Source organism: Microcaecilia unicolor, chromosome 3, assembly GCF_901765095.1.
Source record: "Microcaecilia unicolor chromosome 3, aMicUni1.1, whole genome shotgun sequence".
NCBI lineage: Eukaryota > Metazoa > Chordata > Amphibia > Gymnophiona > Siphonopidae > Microcaecilia > Microcaecilia unicolor.
In genome coordinates, this window is record NC_044033.1 from 413,826,140 (window position 1) to 413,849,352 (window position 23,213).

Here is a 23,213-nt window from a genome sequence, read left to right on the forward strand (position 1 = left end):
CCTCTTTAAACCATATGAACTACATGTTTCAGAAAAATGATTAAATGCTTCTGCTGTAAAAACTATGGATGACAAACAAAATTTATTGTACTGACTGGCACACACGCTCCCTCAATTTGTTGTATTCTCTGTTTTCTTACTTTGAATGGTGGTTCTTACTGTATAGCTCATTGTGTAATTGTTTTCTTTCATATTATAACATTTCTCAAAGAAATTGAACTAAAAAGAGAATTGCTAGATTATGGTTTCTGACATCTTGATCGGATGCTTGGATTTTCTCCACTAAAGCTCCCTCCTCCAATTTTTCTATCTTTCTCTGCATCAGTTGTAAAGGTGCTAGCTTATTCAAACTGTGCTAATTTAGTGGCTCTTGAGTCTCTTTCCCAAAAGTTTAGCTTGGAATAATTACTTATCTATTGTTATGCTTGATATTCTACAAAATTTCAACGTGTATTACAATAAAAACAAAATTGAAGATTAAACACTATAGAACAAACAAAGCCAACATGAAAACAAGCTAAAACAATATGAAATTTTAAGAATAACTCCCACTTTGTCCAATCGATTTGGGCCTCAGGGGTAAAGTGTTGAACCAGTTCAAATCTTTTCTTCCTAAGCAGTGTTTTTCAGTTTCAATTGTTTCATCAATTTCCACTTTACATCCCCTTACATGTAGGTATCTTTAATTTCTCTTTTTTTTGCTTTTACTATTCAATTTATTCATAAGTTTGTTAGCCTACCTGATCTAGTCTCTGGATGTTTCTGGTCTTTTTTGTTGTTGCTGATAATATTCAGATTGTTGCATATATGAACTCTGTACAACCTGATCTTTCCCCTTTGAATAACTGCTGAAAAGGTGTTGTTCAATACAGTTAAGTCCCAGACTGTTGATTACAAGCAGTTCTCAGATTCCAAACTGTACCCCTTCATCATCTGGCCATCAAATGCCACTAGTCTCCTCACTCTAGATAACAGATTATCTTGTCTAAGCAACTGAACTGTAAGTTGGATTTTCTTTATTCTGAGTAATACAATAAAGAACATAAGTATTGCCATACTGGGACAGACCAAAGGTCCATCAAGCCCAGCTACCTGTTTCCAACAGTGGCCAATCAAGGTTACAAGTACCTGGCAAGATCCCAAAACAGTATGAAACCAGCAATGAATATTCCCCAAAGTCCATCTTAATAACAGCTTATGGACTTTTCTTTTAGAAAGCTAATTAAACCTTTTTTTAAACTGCTTTTACCACATTCTCTGGCAACAAATTCCAGAGTTTAATTACATGTTGAGTGAAGAAATATTTTCTCCAATTTGTTTTAAATTTACTACTTTATAGCTTCATTGCATGCCTCCTAGTCCTAGTATTTTTGGAAAAAATAAACAAGCGATTCTCATCTACCAGTTCCACTCCACTCAATTTATAGACCTCTATCATATCTCCCCTCAGCCGCCTTTTCTCCAAGCTGAAGAGCCCTAGCTGCTTTAGCCTTTCCTTATAGGGAAGTCATCTCAACCCTTTTATCATTTTCATTGCCCTTCTCTAACTTTTCTAATTCCACTATATCTTTTTTGAGATGCACTGACCAGAACTGCACACAGTATTCGAGGTGCGGTCACACCATGGAGTGATACAAAGGCATTATAACATCCTCATTTTTGTTTTCCATTCATTTTCTAATAATTCCTAACATTCTATTTGCTTGCTTAGCCGCTGCCGCACACTGAGCTGAGGGTTTCAACGTATCAACGATGACACCTAGATCCCTTTCATGGTCAGTGACTCCTAATGTGGAACCTTGCATCACGTAACTACAACTCTGGTTCCTCTTTTCCACATGCATCACTTTGCATTTGCTCATACTAAACGACATCCACCGTTTGGATGCCCGGTCTCCCAGTCTATAAGGTCCTCTTGTAAATTTTCACAATCCTCTTGCAATTTACCAACTTCGAATAACTTTGTGTCCTCAGCAAATTTAATTACTTCACTTGTTACTCCCATCTCTAGATCATTTCACAACAAGGTTCAAAAGATAAACCTTGCTTTCTCTACCTCACCAGCTCTCCCTCCACTAGTCCGTTCCCCTCTCTCTCCTTCCCCTCATTCCCTTTCTTCCTTTCCTGAAGTTACTATTGAGGAAACTACACTTCTCCTTTCTTCCTCAAAATGTACCACCTGTTCCTCTGATCCCATTCCCACCCACCTTCTTAATGCCATCTCTCCTACTCTTATTCCTTTTATCTGTCACATTCTCAACCTCTCACTTTCCACTGCGACCGTCCCTGCTGCCTTTAAACATGCTGTGGTCACACCTCTCCTTAAGAAGCCTTCACTTGACCCTACTTGTCCCTCTAATTACCGACCCATCTCCCTCCTTCCTTTTCTCTCCAAATTACTTGAGCGTGCTGTTCACCGCCGCTGCCTTAATTTTCTCTCCTCACATGCTATTCTTGACCCATTACAATCTGGTTTTCGCCCTCTCCACTCAACCGAAACTGCGCTTACTAAAGTCTCCAATGACCTATTACTGGCTAAATCCAGAGGTCAATATTCCATCCTCATTCTTCTTGATCTTTCCGCTGCTTTTGACACTATTGATCACAGCATACTTCTCGATACCCTGTCCTCACTTGGATTCCAGGGCTCTGTCCTTTCCTGGTTCTCTTCCTACCTCTCCCTCCGCACCTTTAGTGTTCACTCTGGTGGATCCTCTTCTACTTCTATCCCTCTGCCTGTTGGCGTACCTCAGGGTTCTGTTCTTGGTCCCCTCCTCTTTTCTATCTACACTTCTTCCCTTGGTTCATTAATCTCATCCCATGGCTTTTCCTACCATCTCTATGCTGATGACTCCCAAATCTACCTTTCTACCCCTGATATCTCACCTTGCATCCAAACCAAAGTTTCAGCGTGCTTGTCTGACATTGCTGCCTGGATGTCTCAACGCCACCTGAAATTAAATATGACCAAAACCGAGCTTCTCATTTTCCCCCCCAAACCCACCTCCCCGCTCCCCCCGTTTTCTATTTCTGTTGATGGCTCTCTCATTCTCCCTGTCTCCTCAGCTCGAAACCTTGGGGTCATCTTTGACTCTTCTCTCTCCTTCTCTGCTCATATCCAGCAGACCGCCAAGACCTGTCGTTTCTTTCTTTACAACATCCGTAAAATCCGCCCCTTTCTTTCCGAGCACTCTACCAAAACCCTCATCCACACCCTTGTCACCTCTCGTTTAGACTACTGCAATCTGCTTCTTGCTGGCCTCCCACTTAGTCACCTCTACCCTCTCCAGTCGGTTCAAAACTCTGCTGCCCATCTCATCTTCCGCCAGGGTCGCTTTACTCATATTACCCCTCTCCTCAAGACCCTTCACTGGCTCCCTATCCGTTTTCGCATCCTGTTCAAACTTCTTCTACTAACCTATAAATGTATTCACTCTGCTGCTCCCCAGTATCTCTCCACACTCGTCCTTCCCTACACCCCTTCCCGTGCACTCCGCTCCATGGATAAATCCTTCTTATCTGTTCCCTTCTCCACTACTGCCAACTCCAGACTTCGCGCCTTCTGTCTCGCTGCACCCTACGCCTGGAATAAACTTCCTGAGCCCCTACGTCTTGCCCCATCCTTGGCCACCTTTAAATCTAGACTGAAAGCCCACCTCTTTAACATTGCTTTTGACTCGTAACCACTTGTAACCACTCGCCTCCACCTACCCTCCTCTCTTCCTTCCCGTTCACATTTGCTTACTTTATTTATTTTTTGTCTATTAGATTGTAAGCTCTTTGAGCAGGGACTGTCTTTCTTCTATGTTTGTGCAGCGCTGCGTATGCCTTGTAGCGCTATAGAAATGCTAAATAGTAGTAGTAGTAGTAATGTTAAAAAGCACCAATTCCAGCACAGACCCCTGTGGAATCCCACTACCTACCCTTCACCAATGAGAATACTGACCATTTAACCTTACTTTCGTCTTTTTACTGAAATATTAAATGAGTGTAAATATCTTGAAATTATGTTGGATTATAAATTGTCTTACTTCACAAGTGAAAAATCTACAAAAGGCACCTTTTAGATTAAAGTAGTTGAAGCGACTGAACACTACTACCTGAGACAAATTTTAATTCAGTATTGCAAGCGTTGTATCAAATATTACAAGCATTAGTTATATCAGACTATTGCAATTCATTTTATTTGGGTCTAGCACCACCTGTAATTCATTCTCTGCAGTTAATTCAAAATGCTGCTGCAAGATTAGGGAAAGGACTCTCCAAATACAATCATATAACCCCTGTTTTGAAAGAACTTCACTGGTTACTTGTGTACTGGAGAACTGGGTTCAAGATTTTGACTAACTTTAAAAGCATTGAATAACAAAGCACTTCTTGCATTAGCATCCTCATTAAGAATTTATCAACCCCTCACAAGCTAAGTTCTGCAGACAAGTTGACTTTGGATGGGGTACGTCTTTGGAACATGCTACCTTTGGAATTATGAGAGATCAGTTCTACAATTCAGAAAATATTTAAAAGTTGTTTTGCTTTATTATGCCTTGGAGTAGGCTTTAGGTAGATCAACCTTTTAATTCTAGAGTACTATATTATGTAATGTTTAATGTCTGTCTTGTGTTCTGTATTGTTTCATTGTATGTTTATTTTGTCATCTGCTTAGAACTGTAGGATGACATGGACTATAAACTTTTATAATTTAAAAAAAAGAAAGCTGGACTAAAAACTTATTTCTTGTCTCTGGCATTTACCTATCTGCATTTTTCTTACCCAGTTCCTTTTTCCCCCGATTGTATTCCTCTTACTTTGCCTTATTAGAAATTCTCTGAGTATGTCCAGACTGTTCTTGCTGTATACCACCTTGGGTGATTTATTCAAAAAGGTGGCAAATAAATCTTAATATATACATAAATAAGGGCCCTGCTTACTAAGGTGTGTTAGTGTTTTTTTTAAATGTGCCTACAATTAGCATGCGCACTAACTGTGTAGGCGCCTTTAGGGATATTGTAGGCACGTACATGGTTTACGCGCGTTAAAAACTCTAAGGTGCCTATAACATGGCTTAGTAAACAGGGCCTCAAACTTGTAAGTCACTTTGATAATGTTGAGAAAGGCATACATAAACATTAACAGTTAATATTTTATTTATTGCATTTGTATCCCACATTTTCCCACCTATTTGTGGGCTCAGTGTGGCTTTAAAATGCTGTCCCCTTCTATAGGCTAGGTATTCAGGCTCAGAATAAATAGAAGATGAAAAGTATATGCGGCAAAATAAACACAGAATGACAAGTGGACTGCAATCAAATTATAGACAGTAGACTGTTGAGAGAACATATCCCAGACACACACCTCATATGCTACACATATAGTCTAGTGTGAAGGATCTTCAGATTTGTTGCATCCAGAATGCTTAACTCATGGTTTTCTGGGCAATCAGGTGCATATCATCACTGATCCATCAACAGCCTTTTCTTTCTCTCTTTTTTTTTTTTTTGGATCTTTTTTGTATATATATCTCCCAGTGTTCTTTTGTGTCCTTATAACCTATTTCTATGTATTTGCTATCTTTATGGGATGTGTATACAATATCTCTTCCTTCACTTCATAACTTTCTGCTTTCTTATTTAGTTAGTTCAGTGCACATATTGCATACTTCCTAGCAGTAATGTTTCACTTAACTGGCAGCAGAATGAAGCCAGTTAAGTGAAATGTTACTGCTAGGAAGTATGCAATATGTGCACTGAACTAACTAAATAAGAAAGCAGAAAGTTATGAAGTGAAGGAAGAGATATTGTATACACATCCCATAAAGATAGCAAATACATAGAAATAGGTTATAAGGACACAAAAGAACACTGGGAGATATATATTATTATTATTATTATTGTTGTTGCATTTGTATCCCACATTTTCCCACCTATTTGCAGGCTCAATGTGGCTTACATAGTACCATCAAAGGCGTTTGCCCAGTCGGTTGATAACAAGTACAAGGTTGAAATGTGATCGTAAGAGGTATATGTGGAGGGTCGGGAAGGATGAAGATCACAAAAAAAGATCCCCCCCCCCCCCCACACCAAAAAAAGAGAAAGAAAAGGCTGTTGATGGATCAATGACGATATGCATCTGATTGCCTAGAAAACCATGAGCTAAGCATTCTGGATGCAACAAATCTGAAGATCCTTCACACTAGAATACGTGTAGCATATGAGGTGTGTGCCTGGGATATGTTTTGAAAATATTGCCTTATGTGAAGGTATTTTTCCCTAAGCCACTAACCTCCACTGTTGAGATATATTGAGCCTGAGCACCACATAAGAGATTATCAACGTGAAGTTTATAATCTATGTAAACACAATGGAATTTATAGTGTAGCTCCTAAGCTTCCAAACAATTTTTCAGGTGAACATAACACCAATAACAATCTAGCAAGCATAGCTTGCCCAGTCTCAAACATTTATAATCCATGGATTGATTAAGCTGCATGCTGAGTCAAATAAAGATCTTTTTGATATACTATTACCACTTCACTCTTTCCTATCCTAGATTAGCCAAATATCCAAGCAGGCACATTTGAGCTAATGCAACCTCATCTTCTTGTATCAGACAGTACGCTGAAACACAAAGCAAATCTAGTTTTTCATCTAAAATTAGATTACAAAAGGAACAAGGGTTTACAGTCTTATAACACCCCTATTTTCCTTCCACCTATACCTCTCCATTTGTGTTTAGTATTTTAATTTTGATATAGTAAAAATCAAATCAATGATAAAGGAGTTTACAAGAAAAAATACAGATAATACAACAAAATATATAGAAAGTAAAATACATACGCTAATTAAGAAAAACAAAGGATAAGGACAGGAAAAATACTGAAACAGCATTCAAGATAGGGTACCAATTACACTTACAGAAGTCCCAGCCAATGCCATCAAACAAGGAGGACACCAAGATGAACGTTACAAAATCAAGAGGTGACATTATATTATTAGGTGCTTTAGATCTCTTTAAACCAGGTTTGCTTTTCTAAAGTAAAATGTGAATGCAAAGGGCCGTGTTTACTAAGATGCGCTAGCATTTTTTAGCACACTAAAAACACTAGCACACCTACAGTGCGTCTTAGTAAACAGGGCCCTAAGGTTGTTTATAGATATTCTGCATGCTGTTTTAGATTCTTTAGTTTATAATTTTTCAATCTGTATTTATCTTTTTATTACCTTTTACTCTTCCATTTTTTAGGACTGCATTTTGATTAAAAATTTATAACCATGATTAATCACAAGATTAAAGGTATGTTATGTATTTATTTTTTTGTCCACTGCAGCTCTTTGTGACTCTGGGCACTTAACCCTCCATTGCCCAGAGTTTCAAGGTGCTGCAGTGGGCAAAAAAAACCCAAAAATACATAACATACCTTTAATCTTGCGATTAACCCCCCCCCCCCCCCAAATAAGCATGACATCAGGAGAAGGCACTAGCCCTTGCATGCAGGCTAGACCTTATGGGGGTAGAACTTTGGCAGACCACCCTACATCTTGGTCTATCATGTTTGACTTTTTTATGAAGGGGTACAAATCCTTTATATTTGAGGTCAGTGTCTAGTGCAAAGATCTGCCATAATCCTGTACCCAATCCCCCAACAGTCCTACTGATTAAAATATGATTGCCCATCAAATGAAGTATGACAACTCAAATAAAAAACCTTTCCTCCCCTTCAGATACCTAAGATGTTAGAAAGCTTGTTTATGCCTGCAAAAGAATGCAGTTTCAGGTTCAGACTAAACATTTTAACATCTGGAATAAATTCACTGATCCAAGCAGCAGTTAGACAAATTAGTAATAACTAAAATAAAAATGTGATTTACTAGATTACACTGTGCCAACTCACAAGATTCAATTTGAGATCCTTCTTTATAAATTACAACCCAAATGCATTCTGCACTTTAGAGAGACAAGACTACTACATACGCACACCAGGTCAGGAATAACACTTAAATAACATGACCTATCCTCAGAACATTTACAAGAAAAACATTTAGCTATCTCTGTGGTATTGACCTTGCAATTCTACAAAGTGAGGTGAAAAATCAATATGACATGGTTGTAAACTTCCACTTGCACTCAGCTTTCTTTAAATAATTTTACTGGATTTTTTTCCCAGGCTGAGGTTTCTTTGTTTTGAAAACTTACAAGTTCTAAAATGAAACTAAATTGAAAGGGATTTATTACTCAGAGAAAAAAAAACCACCCACTACCACTGTTTCCTTCATACAATGAACACTAAGGTCCCTATACTGCAATACCACATTAATGCACATATGCTGCCAGATTCTATATATCGCGCCTTAACATCCTTGCAGAAATCGAAGGGTATTCTATAATAATGCTTGTAACTTAATTGGTTAACTAGTTAATCTGTGCTGTCAATTGAATGTTAATAAGCATTTATCAGCACAAATTGTCATTAAGATTTACGTGCACACATCACTAAGGGGGTCTTTTACTAAGGCGCACTCACATTTTTGGCGCATGCTAAAATTGTGGGTGCGCGAAACATTAGAGATGCTGATGCATTCCTATGGGTGTGTCTAACGTTTAGCGCACCCTAAAAATGAGAGCGCATCATAGTAAAAGATGCCTTAAGTAATCTGTAACGTGGTATGCGTAAATTCTAAACTGCATAGTGGAAAAGGAGGCATGACCATGGGTGGGGCATGGGCGTTTCTAAAATCTATCAGTGTTCCCATTAGGACTCATGCTACTGGCAGTGGTAAATGCCATCACCATTATCCTATATGATAATTTGCACCATGAACATTCCATGAAGCTGCCTGTGTCCGTGCCTCCATTCTGATTGGCTGTGCCTGGGACTGAAGCCTCGGATGACATCATCCAGAGAGCCCAAGCAACAGCAGCATTCTGACAGAGAAAAAAAAAGTAACACCCTGTCAGAAAACCTCCCCTGTCTCACACATACTACTGTGACACACAACACACACAGTTCACCCCCCCCCCACACACACACACAGTTCCCCACCCCACACACACACACAATTACTGACTCACACAACATCTAAACGAGAATGTAAGATTTGAATGGAGAGTAAATTTAAAACAGTATATAACTTGTTTGAGTGAAGCCAAAAGAAATAATTTCTCTCTTGTGGGACTTGTAAAGGCTGATTTCGAGAAATTATTTAATTTGGTGAATTCTGACTTCTTCTACAATAGAGAATGTATCCCAGCCATCAGCTGAGGAGTTAGCTAGTTACTTTGCAAATGAAGTGAATTCCATCTATCACTTATCAGAATTTAAATTTAAATCAGATATTCCGGTAGACAGATGTTGGTCAGCTTTTGATCCAGTTCCAGTTTCCCTGTTGCCTTCTTTGAAACATCTTGATCTAATTGTCCTATAGATAACTTTCCCTATTATTTATTAAAGGATCTTCCTGTTGAAAGATTGAACTGGATAGCTTTATTTGTGAATACAATGCTAAAGAATGGCTGGTTTTCCCTAGATATGGGAAACATACTAACTCCAATATCATCAAAATAAATAATTGGTGATCACAAACTTCTAATAATCGACCAATTGCAAATATTTCTCTCCTAACAAACTTAATTGCATTTGTGGTTAGTTCTCCGTTTGTAAACTATATAGAATGGTTCAATTTATTCTATAACTCTCAACATGGGTTCACAGCATTCCATAGTACTGAAACCTTGCTTTTGTCAATCACCTCCAAAAAGTCAAAAAGGTTTTAAATGCCAGAGGAAATTTGGTACTATTTCAATTCAACATATCAGCCACTTTTGACACAGTAAATCATGTTTTGTTACTGAATTTACTTCCAACTTTGCTCCAAGATTAAAACTGAATTAGGATAAAACAAAGATTCTCTGTTTCACCTTAGACCACTCAATTATTCCACAGACTATTTCAATAAATAACGGAAGTTCTATTCAAGCTGATCGGGAATCCAGAGTATTGTGTGTCATTTTGGAGTCCTCACTCTCAATGGAGTCTCAGGTAAAGAGAGTTGTATGGAAAGCTTATTTTAAACTTAACTGCATTTGTTGCATTCTTATTTTTTACTTGTACATTTTAAAATTATCGTGCAGTTCGTTCACTACTCAATTATGGAAATTCATTATATATAGGATTAAAGATCAAACAAATGTCCAGACCACAAATGGTTCAGAACTCAGCAGCCAGGATGATTTTTCGCTATTCTAGGTATGATAGTGTTTCTCCACTGTTGGTTAAGTTACACTGGTTTCCGGTGACAGCTAGAGTTGAAGTCAAAGCAGCTAGAGTTGAAGTCAAAGCAATGTGTTTTGTATTTATTTATATACAACCTGTTCTGCTGACTTTTTAGAAAGTTTTAAGGTTTTAAATAGTTTTGCTCGGTTGAGGACTTGCAATTTTTGTTATTATTGGCTTTTCCATCTATTAAAGGTATTCGCTTTAAAGCATTATTCTCTAGATCTTTTTTCTGCTAGTCATATTTGGAATAGTTCATCAAAAATGCTTCGTTCAATAACTAATCTTTTTGCTTTTCGGAAAGCTTTGAAAACATATCTTTTTTTCAAATGGTAAACAGATGGATTATATCCGGTTTATTCTTTTGGTTTATAAATCTGTTACATCCTGATTTATTGTATCAGTTTTTTTAATCTTGTGTTACTCCGCCTCAAATTCCTTCGAGAAGATTTGGCAGGTTATAAGACTCAGAAAACATAACATAAGGCTCCAAGTGCCAATTTTGCAAATCCAAGCATAACTATAAGTGTTTATGATAACCTGTTAAACTTAGTCTTGTTATTTATCTGTCACCACTTGCACTCTCATGTCATGTGCTTTGGCAGCTTATTTTCAGTACTGAATATATAACTTTCACACTCCAATTAGACATCCTTTTACAAACTTATAACTTTGGTCATTTAGCTATTTTGCAAATAAAGTTATGTGTATAATATTTATGCGGCCAGCACTGCTACTGAGTGTGTAATTGGTTTTATGTATTGATACTACACAGTGCTGTCTTGTAAATATGGATTAAAATGCTACACAAAAATAAAGAGGGAAAGGGTAAGAACCAGTAACAGAGAATTCTCAGGGAAATTCAACTTAAACATAGTTACCAAAATGGAAATAGCTAAGTAAGAAAAACATGAGAGTCGCATAAAAGAAACCAAAGAGGATGTATCAATCAAGAAATAGAAGGCCCCCTTCTGGCAGTCTACAGCTGGATGACAAAGTTATTTTCTTGAGTAATGAATACAGACTAACTACACATCACAAATGGGCTAATCTTTGTGCAAGAAATCTAGTGCATGCTCTCATCTTCATGCCTGTTACATGTGCAGCATACCTATTGCAGTCTTGAGGTTCATGCTGTGCACACAACTGTTGACACCTGTCCAGCCTCTGAAAATCTTTCCACCAATTAGCACATTCCAGTATTATAGAAAAACAAAACCACAAAATTAAAGCTTACTTTGGTAGTTGGGGCTGTTGAGGGGTTCACCCGAAGGCTTGTTATGACATCGCTGCTGGCTGTGGTAGAAGCCGTTGTGGCTGGTGTAGGAAGTCGGGAGGGTACAACGGGCAAAGGCAAAAGCCCAGGTCTGTTACTGTTGCTGCTACTTATACTACTGCAGTTAGTACTGTTCATATGATTACCATTGGGGCTCCATTCCCAGCGCTCCCATCCACCACGATAATCTCTTTCAAACCGACTATGCTGCCGTGACATCCTGTTAAAATATGTCTGCCAATTCTCAGAGAATATCTGACAGCTCCCCTGTAAGGTTAAAATAAAAAGGAAATAAGGACAAAAGTTGCTACAAAATTTTAAAAGAAAATTAATAGACTTCACAACATATCAATTACACAGATTTGAAAAAGCTACATTTACTCCCCCCCCCCCCCCCCTTACCTACTTTGGAGATGGCATCATAAAACAAAAGCCCATCCTTTTGAAGAACATAGAAATCCTTAGCAGTTCAATCTCTCATGCTGTTTTAATTTTGAAAACAATCAATCTTGCATTTGGCATATAACAGCAGCTATCTAGGTTTCTCATGACAGTTTTCATAAGAAAAAGGAACATGAGGTTACAGAAATCAATTTTAAAATTAGCATTTCAGACAGATTGGTAACATACTGTATATCTACTGCAAGTGAAAATTGTGGACTATTAAACAATAGCCTATGTTTCTGTAAACTTTGTTCTTGGTAGCTTCATTTTCCAATGTATGTACAGTAAGTAAATCTGACTTTGGTACCAGGAAAAGGGTAGAGGCAATTCTGAAAACAAGATTACTGGCCATATGGAAAAACATAGCTAAAAAGGGGCAGAGCCAACAAGGATTTAGCAAATGTCAGTCATGCCTTGCCAATCTATTACATTTTTTTAAACAAGTGTTAGACAGTCTATATAGTGCATATGGTTTTTCAGAAGGAATATAACAACCTTATGCAATGCTTATCAGAAAATTAAAGAGTTATGGGATAAGAAGCAATGCTTTAATATAGATTGGTAATTGGTTAAAAGACAAGAAATAATAGGATTAAATGGTCAGACTTCCCAATGGAGAAAGGTAAGCAGAAAACAAGAAATAGGATTAAATGATTAGACTTCCTAATAAAGGTAAGTTAAAAAAAAAGTGTCCAAGAAGCTGTATTGAACTAGTAATACTTTATCTATAAATTATCTGGGAAAGGGAGCAATGAATTGCCTAGACACATTCACAGTTGTCAAATCAAGAGCAGATTGTGAGGACCTAACAAGACTGGGACAGGACATCTAAACATCTATTTAGATGTATTATTGCATAAACATCTAAATTCTGATTGTACATAGTCAGGATATACATGTTACACTCTAAAATGTGCCATCTGGTAAGGAGGTGTGATCTGGGCAGGACTAGAGCAAGGAATGACAGTGGGATTTACACCTGCTACCCAGGACATCTAGGTTTCAGAAAGTTGTTGAACAAAAGTATGAAAGATTTGTTGAATAAAAGTATGAAAAATGCGGAGTGGAAGGCTCCATGATTACAACAAGCTGTTTTAACACTAACCCTCCTGAGGCATGAGAAATTTGACGGACATTAAACATTAGCCAAAGGCACGGCTCCAGAAAGTCTGGCAAGAAAGGGGGGGCCGATAATGGGAACCAGATGCAGCATATGTTCTGCCCATGATTAACAGTTTGTGGTATTCAGAGACTTGCACAGGAATGTTGTATGAGAGAATTAGTCAGAGGCCCGGTATAAAACTAGAGGGAACAAAGAAATAAGTAAGCATTTTGAATTTCTCTTTGTCTGTGTATAGCATTTTGATTTGCCTTAAGCTTGCTGTATATTGCTTGTGTGTAGATATGCTTTGAGTACAGAAATGCTTCCTGCAATAGCCCATTGAGCTATGCAGAAAAATTGTAAATACACTGTTTATATTAAATATCGTCTAGCCTTCTCTACAAAAGTGGCGGCATCCTTTTCTTCAAAGTGGCGATCCAGCCAGGAGTAGGAGTAGGAGTAGGCCGCACACGGAAAAGAGAAGGCGAGACGAATAACAAATTAAGTGTTTGTTGTTAACGACGTTTTTTACAGGATTTTGAGAGAGCAAGCGTTGTTTAAGCCTAATTTCTGTGCTTCACTGATGTGGGATTGATCAAACTGCTGAACTGGACATATAGGCTACGACTCCTGGGCTTGCTAAAGAGAAATAAGAAGACGCGTGAGTAAGCTTACATTGTGGACTTAGGTATATTTGTTTAGTTTTATAGTTTTCTGTTTTGTATATTTTCTTGGTTTAGGTGCAGTAGTATATTTTTGTAGATTGTGGCTTTATAGGAGAAATTGTAATAGTCAGAATAAAATGAAAGGGAAAGGGGCAGATAAGAAAGAAAAGCCTCCTGTATATGCTATGTATTTAGATTTAGATAGTTCAAAAAAATGCTCCCCTTTGCAGCATGTCATAGAATTATTCCCATTAGAAAAAAAACAGATTGAAAAAATACATGAGAAATGGTATGATGCAAAAGATTCTTTTTTGAGCTGGTCTCAGTATGGATCGTTTGAAAAAATACAGCAAGAGCGGGAAAAGCAACCTTTTGTTCAGCCTGAAGGTTGAGGAATGTCATCTGTTTTTGATTTCTCGGTGTCTGGCTGTTCAGGAAGAACTGAAACTTTTTTTGTTCCTTTTAAAAGATTGTTTTAGATTAGATTTAAATAAGTTTGATTTTGTCTTATAAGGTGATCTCTGTTTATTTTAAAATATGTGTTATTCTGTTTCTAGTTCTCTATGTGGAATGTCTTTGCAATTTAACTTTGTTTGACTCTTTTCTAAGTGAGATTCCTGCAGTGTTAAGAGATCATCTGGCTTAAATTAGTCACAGTCCTAGCTAGTTCTGTGTGTAGGGCTAATAGGGGAAAGAGGTGTTGTCAGCAGCAATTTGGTCACTATGCCTCAGAATGTTATCAGAATGCAGGAATGCCCCAAGTACAAATGCAGATGCAGCAAGGATTAATGCCACAAGTAATAGGGATGCCTGCGAATGCCCCGCAGACTGCAATACAGCAGCCAGCGACGCAATCACAGGGACCAGGGGCTGCAGTACAGAGACAGGGTACTGTAAATGCTTTTCCAACTTGGCAGAATACTCCAGACCAATGCTATTGACTGGAAGCAGACCAGTGTCAGGAGGAGGGAATGATTTTCAGATTAGACACAAGGGAACCCTTTATTACATTGACAATTGGCAAATATGGAACTCCTGTGAGATTTTTGATAGATACAGGGGCGAGTACCTCTGTGTTGTGTGCAAAACCACAGGGAGTTAAATTTTCAAATCAGTATAGAACAACAGTGGGATTTACGGGGATAGAACAAAGAAAAAGGCTAACAGAACCCACTCTGGTGCGCTTGGAATGCCAACCGCACGGTTCAAGGGAGGCTGTGGTACCCTTTTTAGTGGCACCTGAATGCCCAGTAAATTTGTGTGGTAGAGACTTATTGTCTCAATTAGGATTGTGTTTAGATTTTGGAAATAAAGAAATACCAAGTTTGCTCACCATGGTTCAACAGTTGAATAATGAAAATAAAGTAAGGGTTATGGAAGAATTACCACAACATATTTGGAGTACAAATGATTCACCATATGGACTAGCCATAAATGCAAAACCCCATAAGATAGAATTAATAGAAGGGGCACAGGGGCCGAAGCAAGACCCTTACCCCATACGACCTAAATTAGTATCCAAAACCCTAGAACACATTGGTAAATTATTGAAATGTGGTATTATTGAACCTTCAGTATCCCCGTATAATACCCCATTGTTTCCTGTCCCAAAAGGGGAAAACAATGTAAGGATAGTACATGATTTAAGAGAGCTAAATGAGGTTACAAAAAATCAATTTCCGATTTGTGCAAATCCTGCTACACTTTTACACACTCAGAATATATATGCATATAACACTGTTATTGACTTGTCTAATGCATTCTTTTCAATACCTCTTCATCCAGAGTCTAGGGATTTGACGTCATTTATAGTACAGAATGAGGCATACAGGTGGACTAGGATGCCTCAAGGCTTTACTGATAGTCCATCGGTATTCTCAAAACAACTAATGATGGATTTAAAGGATTTCAGGAGTCAATTGCCTGACACGGTGTCATTGTTTGTCTATGTAGATGATATTCTACTGTCTGCTGAGACTGAAACAGAATGCCTAGATTGGACTAGAAAATTATTTTTGTTATTAGGAGAGTTAGGATATAAATGTAACAGGGAAAAATGTATTATAGCTCAGTCTACTGTCACCTTTTTAGGACAAAATGTTTCAGCAGAACATAAGGTAATTATACCGGAGGTTATATCTATTTTAAATGAGACTCCGGTACCGCAAACAGTTACCCAGTTACGTGCTGTTTTGGGAATGTTAAATTACTGCAGACAATGGATACCAAATTATACACAAAAAGTAATGAGACTTTATAAACATTTGAAACTGCCCGCAGCCACACCAAAGAATACATTAATTGTATTGGAAGAGCAGGATAAGATAATATTGGCTAAGATTGTGAGGGATTTGTTATCCCCAGGACCGTTAGCAGTAATAGATATCCAATCACCTGTGCATCTATGGGTAAAAGATATGGGAAATAGTTGGGCAGCTATGATTAATCAGAATAATGAAGTAAATGCACCAGTAGCTTTTTTGTCAGGCTCTTTTAATCATGTGGAAAAAGGAATGAAAGAAATACCAAAGTTACTGACAGCTATAGTGGCTGCAGTAGGCAAGTGGAGAGCACAAATGCCTTTTGTTCCTATTGTAATACATACTAACCACACGATTAAAACGCTGTTGAGCCCTAGCCAGACGGCATTGACAGCCACTAGATTTGGAAAATATCAAGCAGTACTTTTAGGACAAGATATAAGAATAATACCATTAACTAAAGAACAGAGAAATAAAATAGATCTGCTTTTTCCTGTCAATCTAGAGGGTGAGATCGATACTATAGAAATCCCTACATTTCACTGTCTTACTTTTGAACCCTTATCTGATGGGTTAATATGGTTTACAGATGGAGCTTGTGAAAGGACTGTTGCAGGCTTTGCCTGCGTGCAGGTAGATGAGAATCTAAGAAAGATAATGCAAGTACAATATAAAACCCCTCCTAACCAGACTGCACAGCATGCTGAACTTTTAGCCGTTATTACGGCCTTACAACACACTGATATGACTCAAAATGTCACTATATATACTGATAGTGGTTACGTTGCAAGTTCACTACAGTATCATATATTAAAATGGCAGCGTAGGGGGATGATAACCAGTGCAGGTAAAAATCTACAACATTACACATATTGGAAATTGCTGTTTGAAATTTTGGCAAGAAGGGAACGTGAAGGTAGAAAAACTGCAGTTGTGTGGACCCCGGCCCACACTGAAAAGCCAACCTTTGAAGCACTAGGTAATGCAATGGCTGATGCAGCAGCAACGGAGGTGGTTAAGCAAAGTGAAAAGATTTTGTATAATACTAGACAGACACAGGAAGGGCCACTTACGAATGTAGATAAGATTGAAATGTGGCAGCCAGAGGGACAGGAAAGTGAAAAATGGTTGAAGAGAGGATGTACGAAGTTGGGAAGTGAATGGTTTAATGCAGAAGAAGGATTACCTTGTATGCCAATGAGCCAGGCGATTAAGGTATTGGCTGGTTGGCATGCAACCATGCATTGGAATAAGGAAACAATGAGGCAACAGTTTGAGCAAAGATTTTGGACTTTAAAAATTGATAACTTGATTCAACAGGTTGTGCAGAATTGCATGGTATGTAATATTAACATACCTAAAAGAGGTCCTAAAATATCGCCTGGGACACTTCCAATACCAGAAGGCCCAGCAAAAGAATGGTATATTGATTTTACCGATATGATTGTTCCAGTACAGGGAAAAAGGTATTTGTTAGTTTGGGTGGATGCTTTCTCAAGGTGGGTAGAAGCATTTCCATGTAAAAGGGAGACAGCACATGAGGTGGTACAATGTCTGATAACTCATATTATGCCAAGCCATGGGTGTCCGTCTAGAATAATTTCTGATAACGGGACGCATTTTAATAACAGTGTTTTGAAAGAAATGGCAATGATTATGGGTTTAACACACAGAAAAGTATCAGTGTATCGCCCCACCTCCAATGGTTTGGTGGAACGCTACAATGGTATTTTAAAAACTAAATTGAGAGTATTACTGAAGGCTTTAAACAAGGAAACAGCAGGTAAACCATATACCTGGCTTGATTTGTTACCATTAGCTTTGATAGTTATAAGGGCCCAACCTAATGGGCGTACTAAATTGACCCCATTCCAAATTCAGACAGGACGTCATTTTTTCCCGATGCAGACAGCAAGTACTGATAGCACAGCTCAGTACTGGCAAAAGCTACAACCTATGTTGAACCTGACAAGTGATATGATCCGAACAAATGTAACATCACAGGCAGGGACTACTAATGATGTTTGTGCTTTTAAAGTAGGTGACCTAGTGCTACGAAAGAACTTTACACATAAAACATGGAAGGATCCTGTGTATGTAGGGCCTTTTGCTATCATGGCCCTTACTCAGACCGCTGCCTGTCTGGAAGGTCATACTTCTTGGATACATTTAGCAGATATTCGACGAATTAATAACATTGAAATGGACAAAGAATAAACAAACATCATGTCCCTAAACATGATGGTATTGGACTGTTGTTGTTTGTTAATGGACAATGAACACATATGATAATAGACTTGTTACAGTGGCCAAGATGTTGAATTTGACTGATTGTATCATATGTGCCCACTGACTGACATCATCCTTGTCCTTGCCAACTATGATATATGGGACTACAATGATAAAATCATGTCTGTTATCCCAATAATACCTGTGTAAGAGATGATGAAAACCTTCATTGGACAAATGAGACTATTTATAAGCAAGCCTTGCTTATGGACAAGTACCCACAGACATCATGTTGGTGTCTGATTAATAGTATGACAACTGAACACATTCTCCCGATAAAGTGCACTTACACGCAGAATGTTGTAACAACTGATTCAATGAATGTTATGCTTTTAATTTGTGTAATTGTTAATGCCACATCAGCTAATGAAAGTAAGAATGAATGACAGTGTACTTCCCTTTGATGAAGCTCACTGTCCTATAAATTATATACCTCAAGAGATATAAATTTTGTACCCTAGTACAATTAAATCTGTTTAATGCAACATGTATTAGCATGTTTGCAAAGATGTGCCAGGATGTTTTTAAAATAACAATGATAACTGAAATTCAGAATAAATAGAACTTTAATATGTCAGCCAAAAATATTGAAAAAGCGTGCAGAAACTGAATGCCACAAACAAAGGGGGAGGAGATTTAGAAGGGAGGTAAGGAAACAACAGACTGGAGCTGAAACAGATGTTTGAGTCCTGGAATACCAGGCCTCAAAAGGGAGGATTTGTTGAACAAAAGTATGAAAGATTTGTTGAATAAAAGTATGAAAAATGCGGAGTGGAAGGCTCCATGATTACAACAAGCTGTTTTAACACTAACCCTCCTGAGGCATGAGAAATTTGACGGACATTAAACATTAGCCAAAGGCACGGCTCCAGAAAGTCTGGCAAGAAAGGGGGGGCCGATAATGGGAACCAGATGCAGCATATGTTCTGCCCATGATTAACAGTTTGTGGTATTCAGAGACTTGCACAGGAATGTTGTATGAGAGAATTAGTCAGAGGCCCGGTATAAAACTAGAGGGAACAAAGAAATAAGTAAGCATTTTGAATTTCTCTTTGTCTGTGTATAGCATTTTGATTTGCCTTAAGCTTGCTGTATATTGCTTGTGTGTAGATATGCTTTGAGTACAGAAATGCTTCCTGCAATAGCCCATTGAGCTATGCAGAAAAATTGTAAATACACTGTTTATATTAAATATCGTCTAGCCTTCTCTACAAAAGTGGCGGCATCCTTTTCTTCAAAGTATTCTTCTGCCCGAAGAGCATACTGAACCTGTATAATGTTAGATAGCAAATCCAAAATGATGGTCCAATAGGCACACACCTGGGGGAAGGTCCACCAAACATGAAAAAAGTCCCCAAGTGCTCCACAGTTGTCTTATATATGTGATATAAATGCATAGGCATGTAGTATCAACTATAGCCATTTTCTACCAAAGTAGTGGCCAGCAATACTTTCAATAATCATTTTAAACCCTTCTCCCACTGCTGATCAGTCAAGGTAGCAGCTAAGTCAGTTTCCCATAAGTTAGTATACTATGTCATAGGGGTCGTGTAATGCAATAGAGCTTTGTACATTCGTGACATAGATCCCTTGCCCCCTCCCCCAAGGGACATCTCCAATGATGTCTCCGCTAGACTCAAAGCATATTTAGCCCTTCTCATAATATAATCTCATACTTGCCTATAATGGAAAGCATCCCGGGGGGGGGGGGGCAGTCCATATTCTTCCTACAACTCCAAGAAGGGAACAAGGTCCCCCTCGTCCTAAAGGTAGCCCGTTTTAAGCCAATGTTGCACCCAGTAGGCTAGATCTAGTTGCCCCATCGGAAAAGCTGGAGCATATTGGATGGAAGTTTGTGAAAATAAGTGCCTGTCTGGGAAAAACAAAGATTGTCCCCATGGGCTCTGTCCCCATCCCCACGGGATTTGTTCCCACCCCTGCCCCGTGGGCTCTGTCCCCATCCCCGCAGTTACCGTCAGTCCCTGTGTCATTCTTTACTAGTAAGCTCTCACTGCGTACCTTATTTTATATTACCCCTGGATCATCAGAACATAGGCATAAATGGGAGGAAACATTTTCACTATCAAAGACCCATTGTTTCTTCAAGGATCCATTTTTCACTAGTGTCAATAAAAATTCACTGGTCTGAGTATATAACACTTATTCAACTAACATTCTTTTGTACAAATCCAATCTTTCATCAACTTCAGGAAGCTGTCAACTAAAATCACTGTTTCACCCAGCTGTATCAGGGAGAATAAAGTTCCATAATTAACATCCGGTTCCATTCAGAGATTTTATAAATAACTCACAGCATTATCACACAAATGTATTCTTATAGGAACTTACAAGTTCTAAAGATGGTAACATTCTATTATTTCATTTAACTAACAAAGAGGAATGCTGTGATGTCCACTGTAAAACACTGGGTTCAGTTAAAAGTCCTGAGCAGCCAAACTAAGCAGTTCAAAAGTCAACACATACTGTATTTCTCAAAGAATGTATCCATGTGCACTAAACAGTAGAAGGTTTAATTGATGGTATTGACTTCACTATATCTCAGGCCTCTAAAAGTTACATTGTGCAAATAATGTTCACTTTTTTCCTGCATAGTGCATTTTTGAGAGAACAATTTTAAATATTAGTTTGGATAGTATATACTACACTTGAGGAACAGTATGAAAACAATGTCTTTATGCTGATTGTTTTTACCATGTGGACAACTGTGATATTGTTTTGGAACCCTTTTGCAGCTTGGTATATTGCAGGGACTTGTGTCATTCTCTTCATTTTGGGCTTCTTTCAGAACCCTTGTCACTAATTTTTGCTTCAGATTTGAAGGAGCTAGGAATATCTTTCAGTAATTTATCCTCTCGGCATGCTGGCTGTAGGTCTTTTGCGAGCTGGACTCTGAGGTTCTCTTTTTTTTTTTTTGTTCTGTAGTAGGCTCTCCTTGGGTGGTTTAAAATAAGAGGCAATTTTCCTGGAGATTTTGGGATCGTAGCATTTGTTTGAAAATTTTGGTCAGGATTTACAAATGTTCATTTCTGTCTCTTGGGTCAGAGAATATACAATGGTATTATGTGGCTTGGTTGTGGACTGTTCTGTATGATAACACAGCAGATGGAATGGTGGGGGGTAGCTGTCAATTGGTTTCCTGTATAAATGTTTGTATTCAGTCATTGACTAGTCCACAGAAAAAGTTTACTTTGCCCAAAAGCACTAATAATTTCAACAAAGCTATTAAGCAAAATAATATAGGAAAAGGGGAGGGCAGAAAATAGCACAGTATCTGGCAATATTCTTAAGTCAGTAGATAATCCATACATGTCCTCAAAAGTCCTCAGTTGCTCTGAAGGGGCTCCAAAGAGATGTGACCTGCCCCTTTGGTACACTACTTTGGGCACACGATCGTGGGTCACATATCACAGCAGCTTTCAAACTTGGAGGCGGCAAAAGGGGCAGGCCTCTGATGTCACTACTTATTTGCAAAACTTTCTATATTGCTCTATTGACAGGCAGAACAGAGTAGTGTAGAGGCTAAGGTAGAAAACATGACACGGAACTCCATTAATGTACAGAAAAGCAGGATAGTTAAGTCTGAAAGATGAGCATAGCTAAAAGAAAAAAAAATCAACACACATAAAACAATAGCAGGGTTGAACAGGTACCACTGGTAGCTTCATTCAAACTGTTTCCCCAAAAGCTAATTGAAGAGTCAGGTTTTCAACTCAAAGTTCTTGAAAGAGGAATTGCTATGGAGTGAAAGGGGGAGATTATTCCAGATGTGAGGAACAAGAAAAAAAGAAAGCATTGCGACATGTTGATTCCAAGTGAATACATTTTGGACAAGGCAGAACTAAATGGTGATCTTTTAAAGAACAGAGGGTTTCTGGAGGGGAAGTAAGGAATAGTGAGACAGGAAAGCGCCAGGGATACCAAGCATGAAGGCCTTAAATGTAAGAGTGGCAATTTTATAAGTAATCCTTTGTTTGATGGGGAGCTAATGATATTGTTTCAGCAGGGGTGAAATATGATCAGAGCAATAAGCATGACAGAGTAACCTGATGACAATGTTCTGGAGTGATTCAAGTTTCTTTAATGAGTGATTGAGCAAACCCGCGCAAACAACATTACAATAATCAAGGCGGGTAGTAAAAAAAAAAGAAAGGATTAATGCATGATATTGTGGAATATCGAAGAAGTGACAAATTATTCGTAACTGGAGGAAGACTAGAAAAAACTGACTTTAGTCAAGTGTGAGATCTGTGGAAGAAAGGAGAGAAAGGAAAGAGTAGTTACTTACATGTAACAGGTGTTCTCCGAAGACAGCAGGCTGCATATTCTCACAAGTGTGTGGGTGACGCCACATCGGCCCCGGAGGATTTTAAAGCAAAATCTAAAAATCTCTTCTACGGCGTTCCGTCGCGCGAGCGAACGCACTGCGCATGTGCGCACACCTCTTCCCGCGCGCCGTGCGGACACGCCCCTCAGTTAAATCCAAAAGATGGAGGAGACAACTCCAAAAGGGGAAGGTGGGAGGGTTTGTGAGAATATGCAGCCTGCTGTCTTCGGAGAACACCTGTTACAGGTAAGTAACTACTCTTTCTCCAAAGACAAGCAGGCTGATATTCTCACAAGTGGGGTATCCCTAGCTTCCAGGCTTACACAACACAACAAACAGTGGTCAATTGAGTCTCGCAACGGCGAGGCTAGAATAAAATTGACCTGAAAAGAAGAAATATCTAAATGAGTGTAGCCTGGAACAGAACAAAAATGGGCTTAGGAGGGTTGGAGTTGGATTCTAAACCCCAAAGAAGTTCTGCAGCCCCGACTGCCCAAACCGACTGACGAGTCGGCTATTGCTGAAGGCAGTAGTAAGATGAAAATGTGTGGACTGATGACCACG

The 23,213-nt window shown here is 38.5% G+C and overlaps 1 protein-coding gene across 1 annotated transcript in view; it reads right to left on the reverse strand.

Moving 5' to 3' along the window:
• KLHL29 (kelch like family member 29) overlaps positions 1-23,213 on the reverse strand; it is a 915,027-nt gene that overhangs the window by 569,761 nt on the left and 322,053 nt on the right. Inside the window, exon 4 of the mRNA XM_030195140.1 lies at positions 11,505-11,810. Coding sequence (XP_030051000.1) covers positions 11,505-11,810 — 306 coding nt within the window. The remainder of the gene's footprint in view (positions 1-11,504; positions 11,811-23,213) is intronic.